Genomic DNA, 20,969 nt, shown 5'->3' on the forward strand with positions numbered 1-20,969 from the left:
TCACTGGTGTGGCCAGGTCCTCATTACTTGAATAGGGTTCCCATTAAGGAATGATAATTTTCTATCTCAAGAAAGGCTGGGCACATTCCAGGTAAATGTAACTGGAGGGAGGACAGGCTCCTTTCACCATGCTAAAGGGATAGAAAGGGGAAAATATGGCAGGCACACACCAGCATATCTCAAGCATTCTCCTGTACAGAAGTATTAGAAATTTTAAAAGTTGGAAAAAAAAAAACCCATTCAGCAGATTAAAGTTTCAAAAGGTACATACATTTTTTGGCATTATGCGTTTCTCATACATCTATTTTCCTTTGCAAAGTACAAAAACAGATTCCGTTTCAAAATAAAATTAATGATACTTTAAGGAGTTTAAATCATATGATACAGTCAACATACAAGGGTTTGCCATCTAGAAAGTGAAGGCATTGTAGCTTTTCTTTCAAGCACCTTGTCATCATTTCACAGACTTTGGGCTTGTATAAACACTGCTGCCTTGTTGCATGGCTAGAGAATTCCATAGGTGTAGTTCACACTCTCCAAACAAAGCAGCATCATGAACACATATTGCTTTTCACTGGAAAGAGCTATCTGGCACTTTAGCAATTTAAGGAAAAAAGATATGTTTGACTACCCAATCTGAAACAAGTTATGTGGAAGGAAACTCTGCAAGGATCTACTTTCCAATGACAGCTTTCAGCCCAGAGAGAAAAGCAATGCATTCTACCCAATTGTTCAAAACAAACCATCAGTTGTACACAATACTTGAAATTATCTATTCTTGGAGAATAGAAAGGAACGATGTGTCATCTTTCCATGTTCAGGTTTGAGGAAATGTTTTGTCTTTTCAGCTAGAGAACCACTACAAAAATACAATTATGTTTAGCCATAATTTAAATCAGAAGTCTTCAAACTTGGCAGCTTTAAGACTTGTGAACTTCAACTCCCAGAACTGAAGTTGAAGTCCCCAAGTCTTAAAGCTGCCAAGTTTGAAGACCTCTGATTTAAATAATATTTAGCCTACCCTGCCAAAATATTCTACTTGTTAATGAAAGATGTTTTCATTATCACTTTCATCTCTCATTATGGACAATATTCTTCTGAGAAAACCATAGGGAGGGAACAAAGATAAATCTGTATTTTTTAAAAATCCAATACCTTTTTTCAATTTCACACTTGATTCTGCATCTGCAATCTACAATACTCCTTCTGATCAGGCAAACCTGCTTTCTTGCATTTTCAAGGACATTTCACTCCACCTGAGACCCAACCCTCCCCACATCAAAGCATAACTATGCTGCAATTGCTCTGGAAGTTTCTTTCACGTTTCAGAAGCAGTTTCGCAAGTGACAAAACAGATAGTTGTCTTATCTCATCTGTCAGGGGACATAACATACAAGCTCTGCCCCGTTGCTTAGCTACATGTGAAAAAAATGTTGAGCACAGGAAAACTCACATGATAAAAATAAATCAGAAAAGACCGGACCAATTTTCTTCAGGGCCCAGTTAGATTGTCCAGCTCATCAGTTTTCAGGTTCTAAGTATATGAAATTTGAAACTCCCTAAAGCAGCCAAAATGTTTAGTGTTCTCCAGCCTTTCCCAAAGTGATACCCGCCAGGTTGGAAATAATGGGTATTGTAATCCAACACCCTCTGAAAGGCACCATGTTGGGGAAGGCTGCACTGACCAATGATTCTCTGTTACTCCTCTCCCTATGTCAGTCCAGAGTAAGATTTCTGATTTCTTCTATTTAAATTATTTTACAGGTATATATGTTTTCCGAGACAGCAGGATCTTTGGAAAATGATGCTCATCACACCCGCTGTCGATATCTAAAGAAGGCCCATAATAGAGCTGCTCCTGCTGCTATGGCCAGCCCTGGCACCAAAATCATAGCCAAAGGAATGCCTCCTGGATCTCCATCTCCTCGGTGGCTTGAGGGACCATTCTGGGGCAATAGCTGCAATCAGAAGGAGAGGAAAGGCATTAGCAGTTGAATCAAAGAAGGAGATGGTTCAACTTTCTAAGGAAATTTAGAAAAGCAAGGATGACCCATGTCTTCAAGCTGGCAAAATTGAAACTTGTTCTCCAAAGACATATTCAGCCAAGCTACTTTTGAAAGCTAGTGCATGTCCTAATAAGATACCGTAAATGGGATTCCCATGTTATATTTGAGAAAAAGAGGACTTTAGGGAATTAAGTTTCACCTTGGCTTGATGGAAAATCTAAAAAGATCTCCTTTTCACACCCACCCTATTGAGGAAGCTCTAGCAACCATTTTGAACAATCATTTCCATTTTCAATCACACCAAAACAAGCAGGCAAACAAAATGTATTGCAATCTTTGAACAGAATCAAATAAAACTCCACTACATGCAATAACTGAGGACCCAGTTGTGGGGGCAATAAGCTGACTTTGTATAAATATACAAAAGGATGAAGGCTATTGCTGAGCACATTGAAAGCCGCCCTGAGTCTTCGGAGAAGAGCGGCATATAAATCAAATTAAAAACAAAACAAAACAGACATCCACATCTATATACCGTTTTTCGGAGTATAAGACGCACCTTTTCCCCCAAAAAAGAGGGTGAAAATCTGGGTGTGTCTTATACTCCAAATGTAGCCCCGCCCAGTTTCTCAAAAGGAGGTTTCAGAGGCTGAAAAAAGCATCAGAAATGAAGCTTCAGAAAAAAAGCCCCCAAACAGAGCTTCAGAGGCTTTTTTTCTGAAGCTCTCTTTCGGAGGCTTTCAGAGGCAGGAAAAAAAGAAAAAGAAAAGAAAAAAAAAAAAAACCAAGGCACAGAGGTCCCAACCAAGGAACCTGTTGCTAAAATTCACCTCTGGGAACAGCTGATTCGCAGTATTCCAGGAGGCCAATCAGCTTTTTTCTTATTTTCTTCCCCAAAAACTAAAGTGCATCTTATACTCCGAAAAATACGGTAATCTCTCTCTCTCTCTCTCTCTCTCTCCCCGTCTCTCTCTCTCTCTCTCTCTCTCTCCCTCTCTCTCTCCCTCCCTCGCCCTCTCCCCCCTCACCCCCTCTCTCTCTCCTGAAACATTTTCCAATAAAACTATAGGGATAAGTCCAGGCAGTTGCTAATTCAAAAGCTAGCTAGCTTTCTTTCTCTCAACATTAATCTTGTTAATGTTAATTAACAAGTTATAACTTGTTAAATGTTAATTAACAAGTTATAATATAACAGTTATAGATAATCCACAACATTTTGCCACTTGGTAGGTTACTTTAAGGTCTCCATTTGCTATACATAAAATTTATCAAAATGCCCAGGGAAACTTTACATTGCATAACACATATACAAGTGTACATCAGCTTCCCCAGATTGCTCTTGTTCAGATGTGTGGAACTACAAAAGTTATCTGCATTCCCAACACATCCGAAGAGCGTAATATGATTGGGGAGATCTGACACATGCCGCTCACATTCAACTTCTGCTACTTATCTGTTACATTTCTCTCCTCTACCTCTTGCCAAACTTGCATTAAGTATCCTAATTTATCCACACTGTGGATTTTACTTGGAGGGGCTATATGGCAGCAAATGTTTAAAAAAACATTAAGTTTTTCCCAGCATGGTGCTCTTCTTATACAATACACTGCAACTCCCCAAATCCCTCAGTCATTTGGCCTTGAGGATGGGAAAAATAGGAGTAGCTTGTTCATCACATCTGGAGAGCACCAACTTAGAAACAGTGGTTTATAATAGAGATGTTCAAAATCAATGTTTATGTTCCTCATCCAAATCATGCCAATCCAACTTTCTGCTGTAGCTTGGCGTTTTCCTAAATTCTTTGAAGCACTTTGGGGAAGTTCTACCAAAAACTAAAGAAGAGGGCCTACATACCCTGTGCTGAACCCTTAATGATACATTGTCACCAGCTGTCCTGAAAAGTTCCACAACATTCTTGTGTAGCATGTTCTTCAACTCATTATCATTAACCTGGAAAAAAACACAGGTAAAGCCAATTAGGTACTCACCACAAAACTGCCTGGACCCAAACCATCACTGAAGAACAAAAGCCTAATTGGAATGAATAATTCTACTCCATTAGTTAGAATACAATAATTAGTACAGACCATTTAAAGTAACACATTCCAAGTGTTTTAAGAGCTCCAGTTTTTCCCTTATATTTTCATTAACTGCCAGCATTCTGAATATATTCTGTACATGGAACAGCATACAGTATAAACCAGAACTGTACCTAGGTATTTAAGAGCATGAGCTAGTTTAGAATGCCATCAGCTTCAAAGAGCTTTAAAATGCTAAGAAATGGAAATAGAACTACAATCGATGTACAGACATAATGCTGTAAAACAAAGGCAGGTAATTTGTGACTCTTGTAGCCTCTTTTTGTAGCCTTTAGACCTTCTGGTAACGTTTACTGAAAACTGATAACAGCTCCCTATCGTTATCGTAGAGATTACACTTCAATCTTCACATGTTTCCTAACATAAACATAGTAAAGAAAACACAAGAAAATCCCAATTCCCTGCAAAAATTCAATCCCACCTAGATGTGTGAGATAATTGCAGCCCTTGTGATATTCAGAGTGACCCTTGCCTGAGTTGCCCATACTCTAGTATAAAAAGGACATGATAGATGACTCTTCCTTGAAGCTCTAAATGTTTTGCTAAAAAAAACCCCACATCTGCAAAAGCTGTAGGTTCCTACAATTCAATTAGCATAAGTTTCACCGGATGAAGTACTATGTGCCCATTTCAAAGGAGAACAGTTATACTTGTAAAGAGAAAAGCAGTCCTCAAAGGAAGGGTACATATTTTTTCATGGACCGAAGGTCATATATCGCTGTTGACTGGTATGCCAGGACCGCTATACCAAAACAGAGACAGTGGGGCCAAGAAAAAGAAACAGCAATAGCATATATAGACTTATATTACTTTATGGTACTCTGAGCGGTTTACAAATATCAGCATATTGAAGTGGTCAGGATCACAAATTATTCTCTTCCATTAGTTCTGGCTGGGGAATTCTAGGAGTTGACGTCCACACATCTTAAAGTCGCTAAGGTTGAGAAACACTATTCTATGCAGTTGGGGTTGAGACAAATTCATATTGTGGCTGTGTTAAAGCCTGCCCAGATGTTGTAAGTGCTGCTTTCTTCATTATTCCCGTTATACCAATATTAGTTAGAAAAGACACCTATTAGATTGGGGAAATTTGCCTATATAATGGAGTGAGGTATCAATAAAATTTTGGTCTTGAATTTTGAAGCATCTTAGTGATACAGATTGGATGGGTTTACAGAAACAACTAGTATCGTGAAGAGATTGTAAAAGTTTCTACATCATTCTCCGCCTCCCCTCCCCCACGAAACAATTTCACAGGACAGAATTAAAGTATTTACTGCTAAAATCTTGTCTCCTTCCTGAAGGCGGCCATCAAGTGCAGCAGCTCCATTTTCTTTGATCCGGCTAACGTAGATGCCGCTGTCATTGGCGATATACTGCTGATCAGTCCCGCCAACAATATTAAATCCCAAGCCTAAAAAAAAAAAAGATCAAAAAGAAAAAGGTTTTAAAAAGTTTTTTTTTTAAAAAAAGTTAATTTCTTAATATGTTCAAGTTAGATTAGGAAAACCTTCTTTTTCTGAAACTGCACAAATATTGTTACTATGTATAAGGCACGTAATGGGCAGTTTGCCACAGCCAACTCACCCTGGCCAATTTGCCGCAGAACTATTCAACAATTCAATTTTATTATTTAAAATAATTTTAAAAATATTTTAATATTTCACATTTCATTTTGTCCTTTCTCTGGCATACTTTCTTTAATTATTATTTTCCACCATTTCTTCGATATTAGTGTAAGTCTTGTTCCAAGGCAAATTGTCCCATGGGGAGTTGGCCATGGAAAGTTGTCCTGCAGTGAGTTGGCTGTGGTAAGTTGTCCCTCAAACTGGTGGCCCACGGGCCGGACCCGTCACATGCAGGCCACGCCCACCCCAGCTCCGCGGAGGGGAAAAAGTCACGAAACATCACGTGATGGCAAGGTGACGCCACAAATTTGGCGCACATGTTCTAGACCCTATAAGGCAATACTAAGCTAAATGGTTACTTCAGATACAAGTTGTGAGATATGAGATACAAGTTGTGTGCCATTTATCTGATTTAACTTTAGTAAACTAATAAAATGGCTATAAAAATGTAAAGCATTGGAAAATATTTTTCACCTAATGAAGAACACACTATGGTTACACATAATTTTTGTTTTGATTTGGTTTTAATATTTGCGATGCTAATATTTTTTATTGTACATTGATGATGTTTTATCTTTTGGTTATGAGCTGCCCAGAGTTTGAGACAAGATGGGCAAATATATATTTTGCAATAGTGGCGAATATCTGTAGCTCGGGTGTAGGATGAGAGTGAAGGTTCGTTCTTTGAGCTTGTGGGTTGGTTTCCAAATGTTTTGTTACCAGGCTACGTAACATCTTCAGTGGAGTTTAGGGGATGTCAGTGTCAGTGTTTTTCTGTTTATAAGGGCCTCAAGTGTGGGTGTGTCAAATGAGGGTCTTGTGATGGGTCAGCTGTGCGTCATCAGTGAGTCTTGTGATGGGTCTGATATATGTTTTAAAGAAATAGATCTCTAAAGGCAATGGATACACAAGATAGAGATGACCAAAGAATTTAGCAATGATGTACTTGCAACAGCCTTGTGAAGAAGGAAAGAGGAGTCATACAGGTGGAAGGTATTTGTCCCAAGTAAAAATTGTTAAATGACTTCATATTATTGGGAGTAAAAACAAAGTCTGGCCATTTTTGCCTACTATACAACTAGAGAAATTGGGAACAATAAAGTTGAATTCAGTAGGGAGAAATCATGTTACTGCCATCCCAGAATAAACATTCACTTTTAAGACTACAACACATCAGGTATTCTTTCTACCGGTCACAATGGAGTAAAATTTACATTCTTGCATACCTTTAATATAAGAAATGCTTTAATCTGGGGCAGGAGTATCAAATGACATCCCCTTCCTTTGAGATGAGATATACAATTGTCACTCATCTCTCTTTCTCCTCTCCACAATTTCACTGCTTTATTAACTTCATAATAGCCAAAACAATATTCAGCATATATAGACTCCTAACACACATTGAATTAAAAGAGATTCAGATAATCATAAAAACATATGCAGGCATGAAGGCCCTCATTTAGACATTATAAGGCACATATTTATTTCTGGACTAGGATCTGACTAATGCTTGATATTCCACTAGGTGTCACTAATGTCCAGTAGGTCTTCATTTACCCCTATTTTTAAACTATAGCTTGCACTTTTAAGATTTTGCTATTTAGTGGCTACCTTTAAAAAGAAAACACCATGAATTATACTAGAGTAAGTGGAATGTTGACATTAAAGTTAGCAATTTTGGAAATGCATGGATTGGAATCTAGGCTATAAATATGTTTATATTAAACATAAACACTGTCATACCATAGTTTATTACAGAATAAATGAATCAAATTACCCAGACTGCAAGGTAAGAAACCAACAAAAGTACAAAATTAAAAACTATAGTAACTCAATAATTCATGGTTGGGTTTCCCTTACATGTATTTTTTGATCCAAACAAGGATTAAACTTAATTTTTTTAAAAAATGCCTGCCCTTCAATTACAGGATATAATCTCAAGAATGCCTTTATTTCTTCTCTTGCCAAATCACTTCTTTTAACAAAGAAATCTAGAGTGATCCATTTGGAACATAGACTATTCCCTAGACAGCACAGTGTTAATGAGATCTCAGGGAGAATGTCACTGTTGACTTCAAAATGTATGAATAATAATATCAAACTTTTTACTGTAAAGCAGTAAACATCAGTATCAAACATAAACCATCAGACACAAACTTTTTTTAAAAAAAAACCCATAAATCTGAATAGATTAAGCATCTATATTCACTTTGAACCTCTGTACACACAGAAAAAAATAAGTGGGTTTTTTTCTACAATTAAAGACACATTTTTTACCCCAATAAACTTGGAATAGGGCAGACAGGAATCATCTGTTTCTCATGAAAACCATCCATAAGTAGAGTATGAGTAAGAAAATTACTTTAAGAAATACCTAAACAACTGTGAAACTGAGTTGAGCCCAGAACAAGTTCAGGACACTATCCTATAAACTGTTCTAACTGGTCGAGTTAATTGGAGCTTCTGAGAGTGGTAATTTTGCAACATTTAGAAGACCACAAATTGTTCTGCCTTAAACCAGTCCAGCTTGACTCTTGTTGTAATCTCCAGTGTGAAAATCAGATTATAGGCTGAGATTCAGATAGAATTCTCTCTCCCACATTTTCTGCATAACCAGTATCTCCCAACCTTCCATTTCCCTTTATAGTGTAAATCCTGTATGCCTACTTTGGAGTAGGCGTACTCCAAGTTTAATGGGAACTGTAGAAGCTTCTGGGATGAGAAGTGTAATGTCTTCAAGGAAAAACAAGAAAGTTGAGTTGCCTCTTGAAAAAGCACCTTTGGGACAACCATGACCTGGATGACTGAGAATCTCCATAGACCAGTTTAATAGGACTTGTCTATGGAGGTTCTCAGTCATCCAGGTTGTCCCAAAGGTGCTTTTGCAAAAGGCAACTGGCCTTTGTTTTTCCTTGAACATGTTTCGCTTCTCATCCAAGAAGCTTCTTCAGTTCTGACTGAATGGTGCAGATGGAAGGATTTATATTTATACAGTGTGCAGCAGCAGCAGCCAAAAAAGCCAATGCAAACCTAAGTTGCATTAGCAGAGGGATACAATCAAGATCAAGTGAGGTACTAATACCACTCTATAAAGCCTTAGTAAGACCACACCTAGAATACTGCATCCAGTTTTGGTCACCACACTATAAAAAAAGATATTGAAACTCTAGACAGAGTGCAAAGAAGAGTAACAAAGATGATTAGGGGACTGGAGGCTAAAACATATGAAGAACGGTTACAGGAACTTGGCATGGCTAGTCTAATCCAGGGGAGACAGGACAGCAGTGTTCCAATACTTGAGGGGCTGTCCCAGAGAGGAGGGGGGGGTCAACCTATTTTCCAAAGCACCCGAAGGCTAGACAAGGAATAATGTATGGAAACTGATCAAGGAGAGGTTCCACCTGGAAATAAGGAGAATTTTTCTGACAGTCAACCAATGGAACAGCTTGCCTTCGGAAGTTATGGGAGCTTCATCACTGGAGGCTTTCAAGAAGAGACTGAACTGCCATCTGTCAGAAATGGGATAGGGTCTCCTGCTTTTGGGGGTGGGGGGGTTGGACTAGATCAGGGGTGGGCAATTGTGGCTCTTTTACAACCTGTGGACTTCAACTCCCAGAATTCCTGAGACAGCTTGGCTGTCTCAGGAATTCTGGGAGTTGAAGTCCACAGGTTGTAAAAGAGCCACAATTGCCCACTCCTGGACTAGATGAGCTACAAGGTCCCTTCCAACTGTTATTCTATTCTATATTTCTTGCAGCCATCTAGTTCAAAAGGCGTTCCATAGGGCCTACCTAAAAGGCCCTATATTTTTGCGTCAACTTTCACCTACCAAAACACAACAACAACCAAAAAAACCTCCCACCAACCTTCAAGAGTTCAGTTTCAAGGGAAACCTGTTCCTGGAAGATGAAAAAGTCTTTAAAAGCCATCCTGCAGGAGGGGCGTCCTTTTTCCTGTGCCGAGGATCCGAAGCAGTCCTGAAAGCCAAAGGGCCTTTCAGGAGCAAAAGGACGAGAGAGAGAGAGAGAGAGAGGAGCTGCTTCTAAGCGGGACCCTCCTTCGTATTTCGGGGGTTTTTTTTCCCCCCTTCCCCGCCACGACAAAACCCAGCCTGGCGCTCGCCTGCCCCAGAGCCTAGCCGCAGCTGGAGCAGGAGCTGGAGCAGGAGCACCGGGCGGCAAGGGCAGTTGCTTTAGCCAAAGGCGGCAGGAGAAGCTCCCGGGGTTGCCCCCAGCCCCGCGGATTTCTATACCTGAAGGTCCTCGGGTGAGATGGATCACTTCCTCCGACAGCAGATAGTGCACCCCTCCGTTCATGCTGCGCTCTCCTGCGGGAGCCTCTGCTCGGCGCCCGTTCGCTCCGCCAAGCGCGCGCTTGAAGGTGAACCCAGCCAAGCCAAAGTCGAGGAGGGGGAGGTGGCTACAGCGGCGGCACGGCGGCCGCGGCACTTTCACTTTCAGCAGCCTCGCAACCGGAAGAACGAGGGCGGCCGCTAAGAATTCTGGGGCTTGTGGTCCTCTCCTCCGGTGTTCCTGTCCTCCTCCTCCTCCTCCTCCTCCTCCTCCTGTCGCCCATCTCCTCCCACTTGTGACTGCGTGACTGTAGAATAGAATAGAATAGAATAGAATAGAATAGAATAGAATAGAATAGAATAGAATAGAATAGAATAGAATAGAATAGAATAGAGTTTTTTTTATTGGCCAAGTGTGATTGGACACACGAGGAATTCGTCTTGGGGCATAGGCTCTCAGTGTACATACAAAGACAAGATACACTCGTCAAGAATCATAAGGTATATAACACTTAATGATAGTCATAGGGTACAAATAAGCAATCAGGAAACAATATCAACGGTAACTTTGTTGCTTGGATCCTTGCGATTTATATTGATATTGATTGTTGCCTAGTATGATTTGACGGCTTATTGTACCGTAGGACTGTCACTGGGTGTTGTGCCTTGTGATTCTTGAGGAATGTATCTTGTCTTTTTATGTACACTGAGAGCATATGCACCAAAGACAAATTCCTTGTGTGTCCAATCACACTTGGCCAATAAAGAATTATATCTATCTCTCCTTGCAAACGCAGCTAGTCCAGTCGGTTTTGCTGGGGGCGGGCGGTTATCACTATTTCATATTGGCGGCCTTCTCATGTGGTAGTTATTACTTAGTGCCGGCTTCTACCCAACTATATTTTAATTATAGTGTTCAAATTACTTTGTATCTTCTTCTACAATGGCTTATTTTTGCATATTATGAAAGTGAATTTGATAACACACCATCTGCATAGTCTTATATCGTAGCATAGGTTTAAGTGCATTGGTAGCTGTGGTTACTTGCATGATGATGTAGGACGAAATATCCTTCTGGGTTCAGCTCCAAGTGGGGAAAAAGACACTGGAAACATGGAGACTGCCTGAAAAGATGTTTTAATGGTGGACAGGATCACATGGTTTGAGTTCCTGAACAGAAGAGGGGGCGAGATGCAGTGAGTCCCCGGGTTTTATGCCCTCTCTGGTTTTGAACTTCCTGGGGCCCAGAAAGAGTATCCTGATTGGTTGTCAGACTCCCAGGGGGTGGGGGTCTTAGCTAGCCTTGCTGGCTGATGTAATCTTCCAGGTGCCATGTGGTGAGTTTCTGTTGCTAGATGGCTCCTATTGTGTTAGTTTCTGTTGCTAGATGGGTCCTATTGTGTTGCAGATGATGGTCCTTTGACAAAGGATTGGGTTTCTGCCTCTGGCCCATTGACAAAAGGGGGGGGAAGCAGGAAGGTGGGAGCTGCTTTGTCTTTAAAACATGCTTCTCCATTTCTCATCCAGGGAAACATAATATTCTGCCTTTTTAATATTTTCTAAAATATTTCATTCTTCTAGGAAAGGGGTGGGTACTAACTTCCTACAATGATATTGTGTTACAATACAGTCCTCACCTTTTGCATTTTATCTGAATGTTGGACAGAAACATGTAAGTCACAAGAGTTAGCATTTTGACATATTTTGTTATTTGCTCCCCCCTCCCCCACTCCAGACAATCATGATAAAACTGCAATTGCCAAATGGTTACATATAATATTATTCTGGGGCAACTCTTTGAAATCAAAGTTGCTTTTTTCCAGAGGACGCACATACCTCTCTTATGAAGTTACCATTCCAAAGAAGATCATAAGCCATGCTTCCTGTCTCCTGCAGATTTGGAGGAGACCTGATGAGTGCATCACTAACAAAGGAAGGATTTAGTCTCTAAGTACCTCTACTATAGTAAGGGTTATCTAAATGGACCATTGTGGATAACTTTTTATAATGGTTATATCAAGGTAAGCCACCTTTCTAAGCAGGTTTCGCAAGTCTTACAAGAAAATGAGACTTGTGTAATTGAGCTTCTTTGGATATTTATTAACTTTCAGTGTATGCTTTTGCAGTTAGAATAAAGACAGGTGTTTTTTTTTACCTGCGTTATCAGCTAATGTAAAAGAGCCTAAACATCAAGTCAGCCATGATCCAAAAACCAGTGATGGTAGCAGCCATAAGTTTAAAAGTAGAATGCTAAAGAGTAAAACATCAAGAGCTTTTTAAAGCCCTTTTAGGAAAAATGTTATTTGTTTGCTTATTTGTGAGATACAACCACTGTATCCCTGCCATGGGGTGAAGCAAACCCAAAATACAATATTTGGACTGCTTAACTATGTTTGTACTAGGAACTAGAATAGCAATGGCTGAATTTAACGTGCCTTTTCTTTTTTTTTTTTTTTATTGAAAAAGTTTTCAAATACAAATTTTTCCCCTTTTTTCCTTCCCCCCCTCCTCCCTAACCCCCCCTCGCCACCCATCCCCCCCGTGACTTCTTCACACCAAAAACCTAATTCATAACAGATTACATAATATTTTACCATCGCCTTACTCTCTCCTCTATATACTGACCCTTACTTACTAAAAATATTATTAATATTGTTACTTTCCCCTTTTACCATACATTTCAAAAAAAAAAAAAAAGCAGTCTGCTATAACATTGTATGATAACTTCTAGTTTAGCATAATATTATTATAACCCCCAATTTAGCAATAATCTACCCTTTTTGTCCTCCCCAAAACTTATATCTATGTATTGTTACAACATTTCAAAACAACCTTCCACTTTAAGACTGTATAATAAATCCTACTTTAACATTTATTCTTTGTGTATATTAATATAACATTTCAAAGCAGCCTTCCACATAAGTCCTAATTTAACATTTATTCAACTCTGTCCATTTCCTCCACTACCCTAAATATATCACTTAAACATCCCTTTTCTTAAACTAATCCATCAGTAGACTAACATATTTCCACCCACTTTCCTACAAAATTACCATACACAACAATTCAATTCTTAATATCTGCCCACTCTACTAATATATATATATATATACATATATTCCGTTATTTAAAAAAAAAAGACAATAACTTTAAATTTATAATCCATATAATATCTTCTTTGATGTCTTTCCACTAGATTGTTGAGTCCCCCATCCATAATTGGGTAACATAGCATCCTGGTGCAACAGTTTGTTCAAAGTCTTCAGTCTTCATCTGCCCCCATCAGTAATGAATATCCTCATATATATATAAAAATAAAAACAACCACCCGAGTGACATTATAATTGTATTCCATATAGTTGTAATTATGGCTTTCATCAGGATTATTAATTCCCATCATCGTAATGGGTAACAACCAGATCTTCTGCATGCCCCAACGTAACTCTCTTGCCTTGTAGCTCAGAATAATTATAATATATTTATCAGTACAAGAAAAGAAATCCAAAATAGATAATTCAAATCCAACAGATTAAGGCTCTTTTCACATCCCAAAATTACGGCATTGCAGAGGTCTGTCACTGTCCTCAGGATGATATTAACCAATACTTCGCCTCCACTATCTTTTCACATATTCATTCATTTTTTTTAAAATCACTGGCTTCACCGTTGCTTAGTTTAGAAATTTCTGTTTTTATGAGACCTATTTCTTTTTTTCTTTTCTTTTTGTGGGTTTGATTTCCATCCTGTTTTCCTTTCTACAAGTTGTATATCAACTGATCGGTTTTCATTCTGCTTTATAAACTGATCTTGTTGGATCATCACGTTGAAATCAGATGCCGCTTCTCTCATATTTGTAGATAATCCAGCTGGAGTATCAAGAGAATCCAAAGACAGTTTGTCTACCACAACCTCTGTAATTCGATGTTTTCCCTTTATTTCCAACTCCTTCTGCTTATCCTGTATTGCGCCTATAGATGTTAAGTTCATTTTCAAAAATTTTTGATAAAATTCTTCCGCTTTTTCAACAGTATCTAATTGGTATCTTTCTCCTTGATATCTCAATATTATGCCAACTGGGGCATTCCACCTAAATGGAATATTTCTGTATTTTAACTCAGTCACCAGAAAACCAAATTTCTTCCTTTCCATTAACATCTTGGGGGGAAGCTCTTTGTAGATCCATATCTTCCTTCCATACAATTGCAAAGTAGAATTGAAGGAATTTTGCACAATTTTATTCCTAATTTCCTTGTCTGTAAAATAAATCACCACATCTCTAGGCAATTGCCTTTGCTTTGCAATCCAGGAGTTTATTCTGTACACTCTATCAATCCTACAAAACACTTCCTCAGGTTGAACCTTTAAAATCCCAGCCAGAATTTCAGAAGATATTTTCCTTAAATCATCTCTGTTATTTTCCTGTAAACCTCTGAGTCTGATCGCATATTCTGTAAAATTATAATGCATCATTAAGACCTCTCTTTCAATCCGTTGTTGTAAATTTTCTACATTACAAGACTTTTGTTCAACCTCCATTTTAGATTTTTCTTCTGAGCTATTGTCTTGAGTATTTGTCAAATCATTTTCAATTTTTTGTATTTTATTATCCAAATTGTCCTCAATTTCTTCCACTTTAGACTCTAATAAGTTAGTATTTTCATCCAACTTAGTCATAAATCCTACAAGATCATTAGCCATTTTAATAATCTTTCGATTCAAAATATCAAACTTTAATTGCACTAATTCTTTAATTTCCTGCTTAAATTTTTCAAAGTTCTGATTCACAATCTCATCCCTTCTTACAATCTCCTCCAAAAGAAATTCAATTATATTAAAATCGGTTTTCTGAGACTGGAGCTTTAAAACTTGGTCACGTAATTTGTTAATGGGGGAATCCCCCCCCATTGCTTGTTTGTCCAACTTTAATGCCATGTTTCAACACAAACAAACTATTTTTCTTAAAAAGAAAAGAGAGGCAGCAGAGAAAAAAAAAAAACCTCTTTCCAACCAAGATGAATATCAAATCTCCAGGAAAAGAAAAAACACAAAAGTAGAGCTTTATTTTAAAGTGTAGCCAAAAATATTTATTCAGCTACTTTGTATCTCAATAAGAAACGGAAGGACTCTCCCTTTCAGCCCCTTCTCAAGCCTCGGCAGTCGCCCTTTTTAAAGATTCTTTTTTCCTTTTCCTTTTCCTTCTTCAATAATTGTTATAAAATAAGTGAAATACTTGCAATTCGAGGTCACAGATCCAGCTCAAATCCCTTCAAATGTAACCAGGAGCATTTATTCTGCTATTTTGTAACTTAATAAGAAACGGAAGGACTTTCTCTTTTCAGCTTCCCTGCTCCAGTTTCGGCAATCGTCATTTTAAAAGGGGTCTTTTTTACTTTGTTGAATATCCTTTGTAAAATAAGTATTAATACTTGCAATTTAGGGTCACAGATCCAAATCCAAATCTCATCATCTTTAGTTAATCTGTTAAATATCTTAAAAGGCTTGTCTTCGTAGTAAAAAAAAAACCCCTGGGGGCTACGGAGAGCTCTACCTGCACTCACCTGCTCTATCCCACATTTCCTCCTGGAAATGGGGTTTTTCGAGCCGCCTTTGCGCTGTACAGGCGGCTCTTTACAGGCGAAGGGGCTGGCGGTCCCAAGAGACCGTCTGGTGGCTACGAAGAGCAAACCGGAAGTCAACGTGCCTTTTCTTGATTAGTAATTTTGTCTTTGTATTATTCATTCTACTTCCCATGTAAACTTTGGCAGTAGAGAGGAACATGTGAAGGCTTCTATGTGAACTGGAGCCCTTAAACTGTGGGATTCAGGATTATGCAGAAACCATCATTTCTTGCGGGTATTGAAAATTTCACTATGCTGAAGAAGTCTGCTCTAAATAATATACAGGCTATATAACAGAAATTGGATAATGCAAGGTTCCCAAAACCATTACTTTAGTGCTTTTTTATTTATAATGTTATTTGGTGTGTTTTTTTCTGGACTTCTCCAGTAGGACTGAGATAATAGAATTCTAAGGCTGAACTGGTTCTGCAGACAACCATGAATTAATGGATAAATGGATTAACATTTACTTCAGTTCAAATCCTGTTCTAAAGCAACAAAAACAAAAGTATCAAATATGAAGAAATACAGCAGAAATGGGGCAAAAACCCTTAATCTGTGCAAACTAATTATTCTTAAGAAAGAAACACAGAAACCAGACATTAAAACATAGAACAGATTTGTACCAGAAGGCAACAGGAAATATTTATTTAGGAGAAAGTTTTGCATTACAATTCATCAATAATTATAAATATGTAATGTACACTATTACAAGGTACAGTAGTAGATACCTCAAAGTTTCTGCATCTTTAAAATGAAAACAGAAAAATCGACCTTTACAACATACATCCTTGGGAGGGATCTAAAGTAGTGATATGCTATTATTCCCTAGGTTACTGAGAACACATAGCACATACTGTCATGTTCCATCATTCAGAGAAATGTGAGGCATTGGGTTAAATGTGTGGGTTGCAACTTATATTAATGTTTGAAATGCAAAATCTTACATTTAACTATATTCCGATCTCTACCTTATCTGGAAGATGATAACTTCAAATCAATTTGCTTCAGAATAGAATTAAATTAATTCATTAAGAATACCAGAATTCTTATTATGCTCCTATTCCTTTGCTGGACTTCATCTGACTTTTAATCATTCGTGTCAATTTGAGACAAAACCTACAGGCTAAAACACAGGTAATCAAAAGCACAATTGATTGAATTCCCTGAAAAATAACTTTCCTAAAGTGGTACTTTGAATGTTGCTGCTCCAAAATATCTAAATTAATTCTCAAATGCTCTGATGCTGTATTTATTTATTAATTAAATTTATTAAACACATTATGTGGCCGCCCAAGTCACACACAGTAATTCTTTGCTAGGACTAACCATCTGTGTCTCTCTTCCAGAATGAAAATGAGACCGAGAAGACTGTAGGTGAAATTGGGGAAAAATACCAACATTAGAGTTCAGATATTGGGGGATTCTGGAAGCTGTAGTTCTAATGCATCTGCAGCTTCTCTCTCTACAACTCCCAGTTCCCCCATCAATTCTCACCTTCAGTCATCTGTCACCAACACACCAGAACTATCTGACAGGACTTCTTCTAAAATCTCAAAAAATGAATTGAAATGGATTATTTCATGATGGATCTCAGTGTTCTCTATTAATTCTTTTCATGTTAAGTCATGAAGATAGTTCCTTACCTCTTGAGACAGAATTTGGAAGTATGCCTAGAAAAATTCATGTGCTGTCAGAGACAACTGCTGAACTCCCAGGATAATGTAAGGAAACATGTCTCCCCCCAGCTCTGGTCTTTCCTGCATGTTTATCCAGCAGTTAGATCACAAAACAATGAGAATTTTGCACATCAAAGTTGGGACTTCTTCACCTCATTGGACTGAACACAGAGAGAGGAAGTTTTCAAACAGAGCAGCAAAGAAAAGGCCCATAGCATCTTCCTTGCGACTTCATAGGTGCATGTCCTTGCCCATATTAGCTGCATACATGAGTCATTACCTTTGAAGTCACATGCATTTCACTCCAATGCTTTCTTAACAGCCTTTTTTGAGAGTCAGATCCAAACTGGGAACAAAAGCTGTGGGACAAAACATTCCACAAAGAATGGGCCTTTGAAAGGAGAATAAAGTTACAGGCAAGTTAATGACAAGCAACAGGAAGTTGCTGTTTTCCCCAGAAAGACAAAAGCAACATTGCAATGTGCCATCACAAGCTAGGCCCCTTTGAGGCATGAGTACAAGCTCACAATTCACATAGAAAAGGACCAGGATTGAATCATGGCTGTACCATGCTGGTAACATCAATTTGACTTCTGTTGGCATCCCTACAGACGCCAGTGCTTACTGAACAAGATGCCAGTCTCTTTTGCTTAGTATTATCCAATATTATCTTATTAAAGATTTGACTCATGAACCCTGGTTCATTTCCATGACTTACCATGAGCCTTTTTTCACTTTTCATTCCTGTTGACTAAATCTTCCCTCAGACTCCCTGGTTCTATGTACAATTTGGTTCCTAAAATAGGCACCAAAAAGGACAAGGGCACAAAGAGGAAATACAATTGCTAAGATAATTTTCATTTTGGGATGAAGTCTCTCGCGTTCATAGAGAGGTGGCGGGCCACTGTCAATACTGCCACCATTTCCTTCCTCTTGGCAGTGTGGGGGAGCCCAGCCTTGCTCACAGTGACAATGCTTGAAATTGTTGCATATTCCATGATTATGGCACTTTGTGACATCGCAATCATATCTCAAAAGGGACACATTAACACACTCCTTGTTAATACACATCATGCCATTGCCACAAGGAGTGCCATCTCTCACTGCTCCAATATCGATGATCTTCATCCCACTGTGGTAATCAGTTCCCCAGCATTGTTTATTGCCCTTGGAAGTTTGAACTATGGTGGTGTGATCCTCCAAAGAGGGCAAGCTTTCCACATTTTCACACTGGATACGACCGCATAGAATATTCTTAGGTATACATTTGTTATAAATTCCATGTTTAAGGCCACAGTTGCCAAACCGATCACCTTGAGTATTCATTTCTCTAAAGCAAACTTCTGAAGCAACTGTTGCTTTGCTGCCAAAGATAGCTTTGCATTGTCTATCATGAGTATTGCAATTCCCATTATAACAATATGCACCATCATTGCATGGGGCACCATCTTGCACATAAACATCTTGGGGACACCTCTCAGAAACTCCATTGCAGTACTCGGGAAGATCACAACTGCTTGTCTTATTTCGGCAGACTGTTCCAGTAACTTCGTACTGACATTTGGTACAACACTGTCCAAAAGCACAAGTGGCCCCTAAATGTAACTTACAGTTAGATTGACAACATGGATCCAACTTGCATTCAGCTTTGGTACCACAGTCACATTGCTCTCCATTATCTACTACTTTGTTGCCGCAGAATTTGAATTTAAATATTTTATTAGGGTCTGGTGGAATTAACAAACAGTTCAAATTTCTGTGTTCGAAGTAATCTATATAACTGCAGTTGCTAAACTTATCGGTTATTACTTGTGTTAGGGCCATAATGCATTTTGCTCGATCACACACACAGTATTCCGAATCATGTTGCATGCCAAGATTATGTCCTAGTTCATGGATAAATGTGTTAGAAATACGGTACAAACTGGAAGTAACATATGATTCAACAGCTGAGCCACTATTATCATCACAAATCTTTCCTAAGTATGCTAATCCTATAGCACGGCCGAAATTCTTAAATATAAATAAGTGACCAGCATCATTTGGTAAATGAGCAAGTAATGCGTCTCTTCTCCAATTAGTGAATTCTTCAAGTGTTTCAATGATGTCATCATGAATTGATATAAGATTTCTTTCTGACCATATTTCTAGTCCAGCAATAGACAAATGAACAGAAAGAGGCTCATACAGTACATTTGCAATGTAGAAGATATCCAAAACATTTATAGCAGTAAGAGTTTCATTTTTGCCAAATTTCAAAAACCGTTCATGATCAATCACAATAGCTATCTCTGCATACCTCTCGTGTGACCACCAATTTGCTTTAGATATACTTTTGTCTGGTTTTTTGTCAGCATTTTGGATCATGGCTTCTTGATGTCTTTGCTCTTCCTGTGTTAGGCCGCACATCATTGGAATGACTCCCATCTTTTCTTCTAATCGAAAGACTACATGTTGAAATGTAGCGGATTCTGGAAGTGGCTCTATTTCATAAATTTTATTTTTAAATTGCAGTAGGCCCCTGAGTCCTCCAGAGCAAGTGCTGATGATGGCCAGAGAGAAGGGCTCACCCTCTACAATACCAGCATAGTAACAGTCATCCCTGAAGAATGGATAATCAAGCTGGAGATCCCCATCCTTACTATAAGTGAAGATGGGCAGATGTTTGGGGATTAAGCTTCTTTTCTGCTTTAGGTGCATTACAAGATTCCTCCCCTCAATTTGAAACAAATAGGTCATATTCCTGGATTTCTGTTGTCCAAATTTGACCGTTAATGACTTTGGGATGGTTATTTCATAAGAAGCATAAATAAAGCCCCAAGGAGGTTTCTGAGAGGCAGTATCAGTCAGGAAATTCATCAAGAATGTCACTAACAGCCAGGGAAGATGAATATTCATACTCTCTGGCAAAGAAAGGAATCCCTTAAAATACAAAATACATTTTCTGACATTTCAATTCAGAGAAGGAAGCCTCCAGCAACTGATCGGAATCTAGGAACAAGTTTATAAGACTGTAAACAAAATGTCTTCCACAAAGACGAAGAGGATTCTATATCAGGCAACTGTAAATGGGGTTTCCTTTGGAATGTGGGTGGAGCTTGTGGAATCAAACATGGAGTAGAATGGCAGACCTAACCAGGCTTCTTTATCAACAGAATTTGCTTTCTAATTCTGGGATTTTTTAAAAAAATATATATTTTATGGAGTGGGTGACTTGTGTTGCTAGCACTTCCTATAGATGGCCTTTTGTAGTAAATGTTTGTTTTTCTCGTTAAATGTAGACATGTTCACTGGGTTATTTCTCTTTGGACCTGATTTGAACAACTTTCTAGATAAGTCATTTGAACATTTTGAGTTTTCTCTCTATGAATTGATGAAATAAAAGGCTTTTTAAAAGGTGCACAACTATGCATTAATGATTAAGTACTTTGGCATTTCTCATTTGGAAAGGTTTATAAATTATTGCCAGAACTGGTTTTCACCTAATTAAAGAGGGATGGGTTCTGGGAAAATGCTGCACAAATATTCTGAATTCATAAAAAGGAGTTTTCCTTCTCTTTTGACACCTGGATTTAAAAAAAAAACACACACCAGCTTTATCTCTAGATGAGTGTTTCTCACTTAGGAACTCCCAGAATTCCTCAATCA

At 38.4% G+C, this 20,969-nt stretch overlaps 2 protein-coding genes across 2 annotated transcripts; both read right to left on the reverse strand.

Annotated features, from left to right (window-relative positions):
• Window positions 1-248: 248 nt before the first annotated feature.
• On the reverse strand, window positions 249-10,134 carry SYNJ2BP (synaptojanin 2 binding protein). Its single transcript, XM_070939344.1, has 4 exons — window positions 9,986-10,134; window positions 5,383-5,519; window positions 3,861-3,956; window positions 249-1,958 (listed from the first exon to the last, which is right to left on the reverse strand). Exons 1-4 carry the CDS (start codon window positions 10,047-10,049, stop codon window positions 1,812-1,814), a joined length of 444 nt encoding a protein of 147 aa, XP_070795445.1. The 5' UTR covers window positions 10,050-10,134; the 3' UTR covers window positions 249-1,811.
• Window positions 10,135-18,059: 7,925 nt separating this feature from the next.
• LOC139311273 (disintegrin and metalloproteinase domain-containing protein 20-like) lies at window positions 18,060-20,219 on the reverse strand. Its single transcript, XM_070935678.1, has one exon. It carries the CDS (start codon window positions 20,217-20,219, stop codon window positions 18,060-18,062), a length of 2,160 nt encoding a protein of 719 aa, XP_070791779.1.
• Between the last annotated feature and the right edge of the window lie 750 nt (window positions 20,220-20,969).

Source organism: Pituophis catenifer, unplaced genomic scaffold (assembly GCF_029215685.1).
Source record: "Pituophis catenifer annectens isolate HBS135680 unplaced genomic scaffold, rPitCat1.0.hap2 SCAF_1, whole genome shotgun sequence".
Classification (NCBI taxonomy): domain Eukaryota; kingdom Metazoa; phylum Chordata; class Lepidosauria; order Squamata; family Colubridae; genus Pituophis; species Pituophis catenifer.

What these genes read in the sequence shown, in the direction of transcription:
- SYNJ2BP (XM_070939344.1), bottom strand. Translation starts at nt 10,049, where the DNA reads ATGAACGGAGGGGTGCACTATCTGCTGTCGGAGGAAGTGATCCATCTC. An exon ending in TCTCACCCGAGGACCTTCAG is followed by an intron (nt 5,520 to 9,985) that starts GTATAGAAATCC and finishes TTTTTTTTTTAG; the next exon opens with GCTTGGGATTTAATATTGTT. An exon ending in CATTAAGGGTTCAGCACAGG is followed by an intron (nt 1,959 to 3,860) that starts GTATGTAGGCCC and finishes TTCTGATTGCAG; the next exon opens with CTATTGCCCCAGAATGGTCC.
- LOC139311273 (XM_070935678.1), bottom strand. Translation starts at nt 20,219, where the DNA reads ATGAATATTCATCTTCCCTGGCTGTTAGTGACATTCTTGATGAATTTC.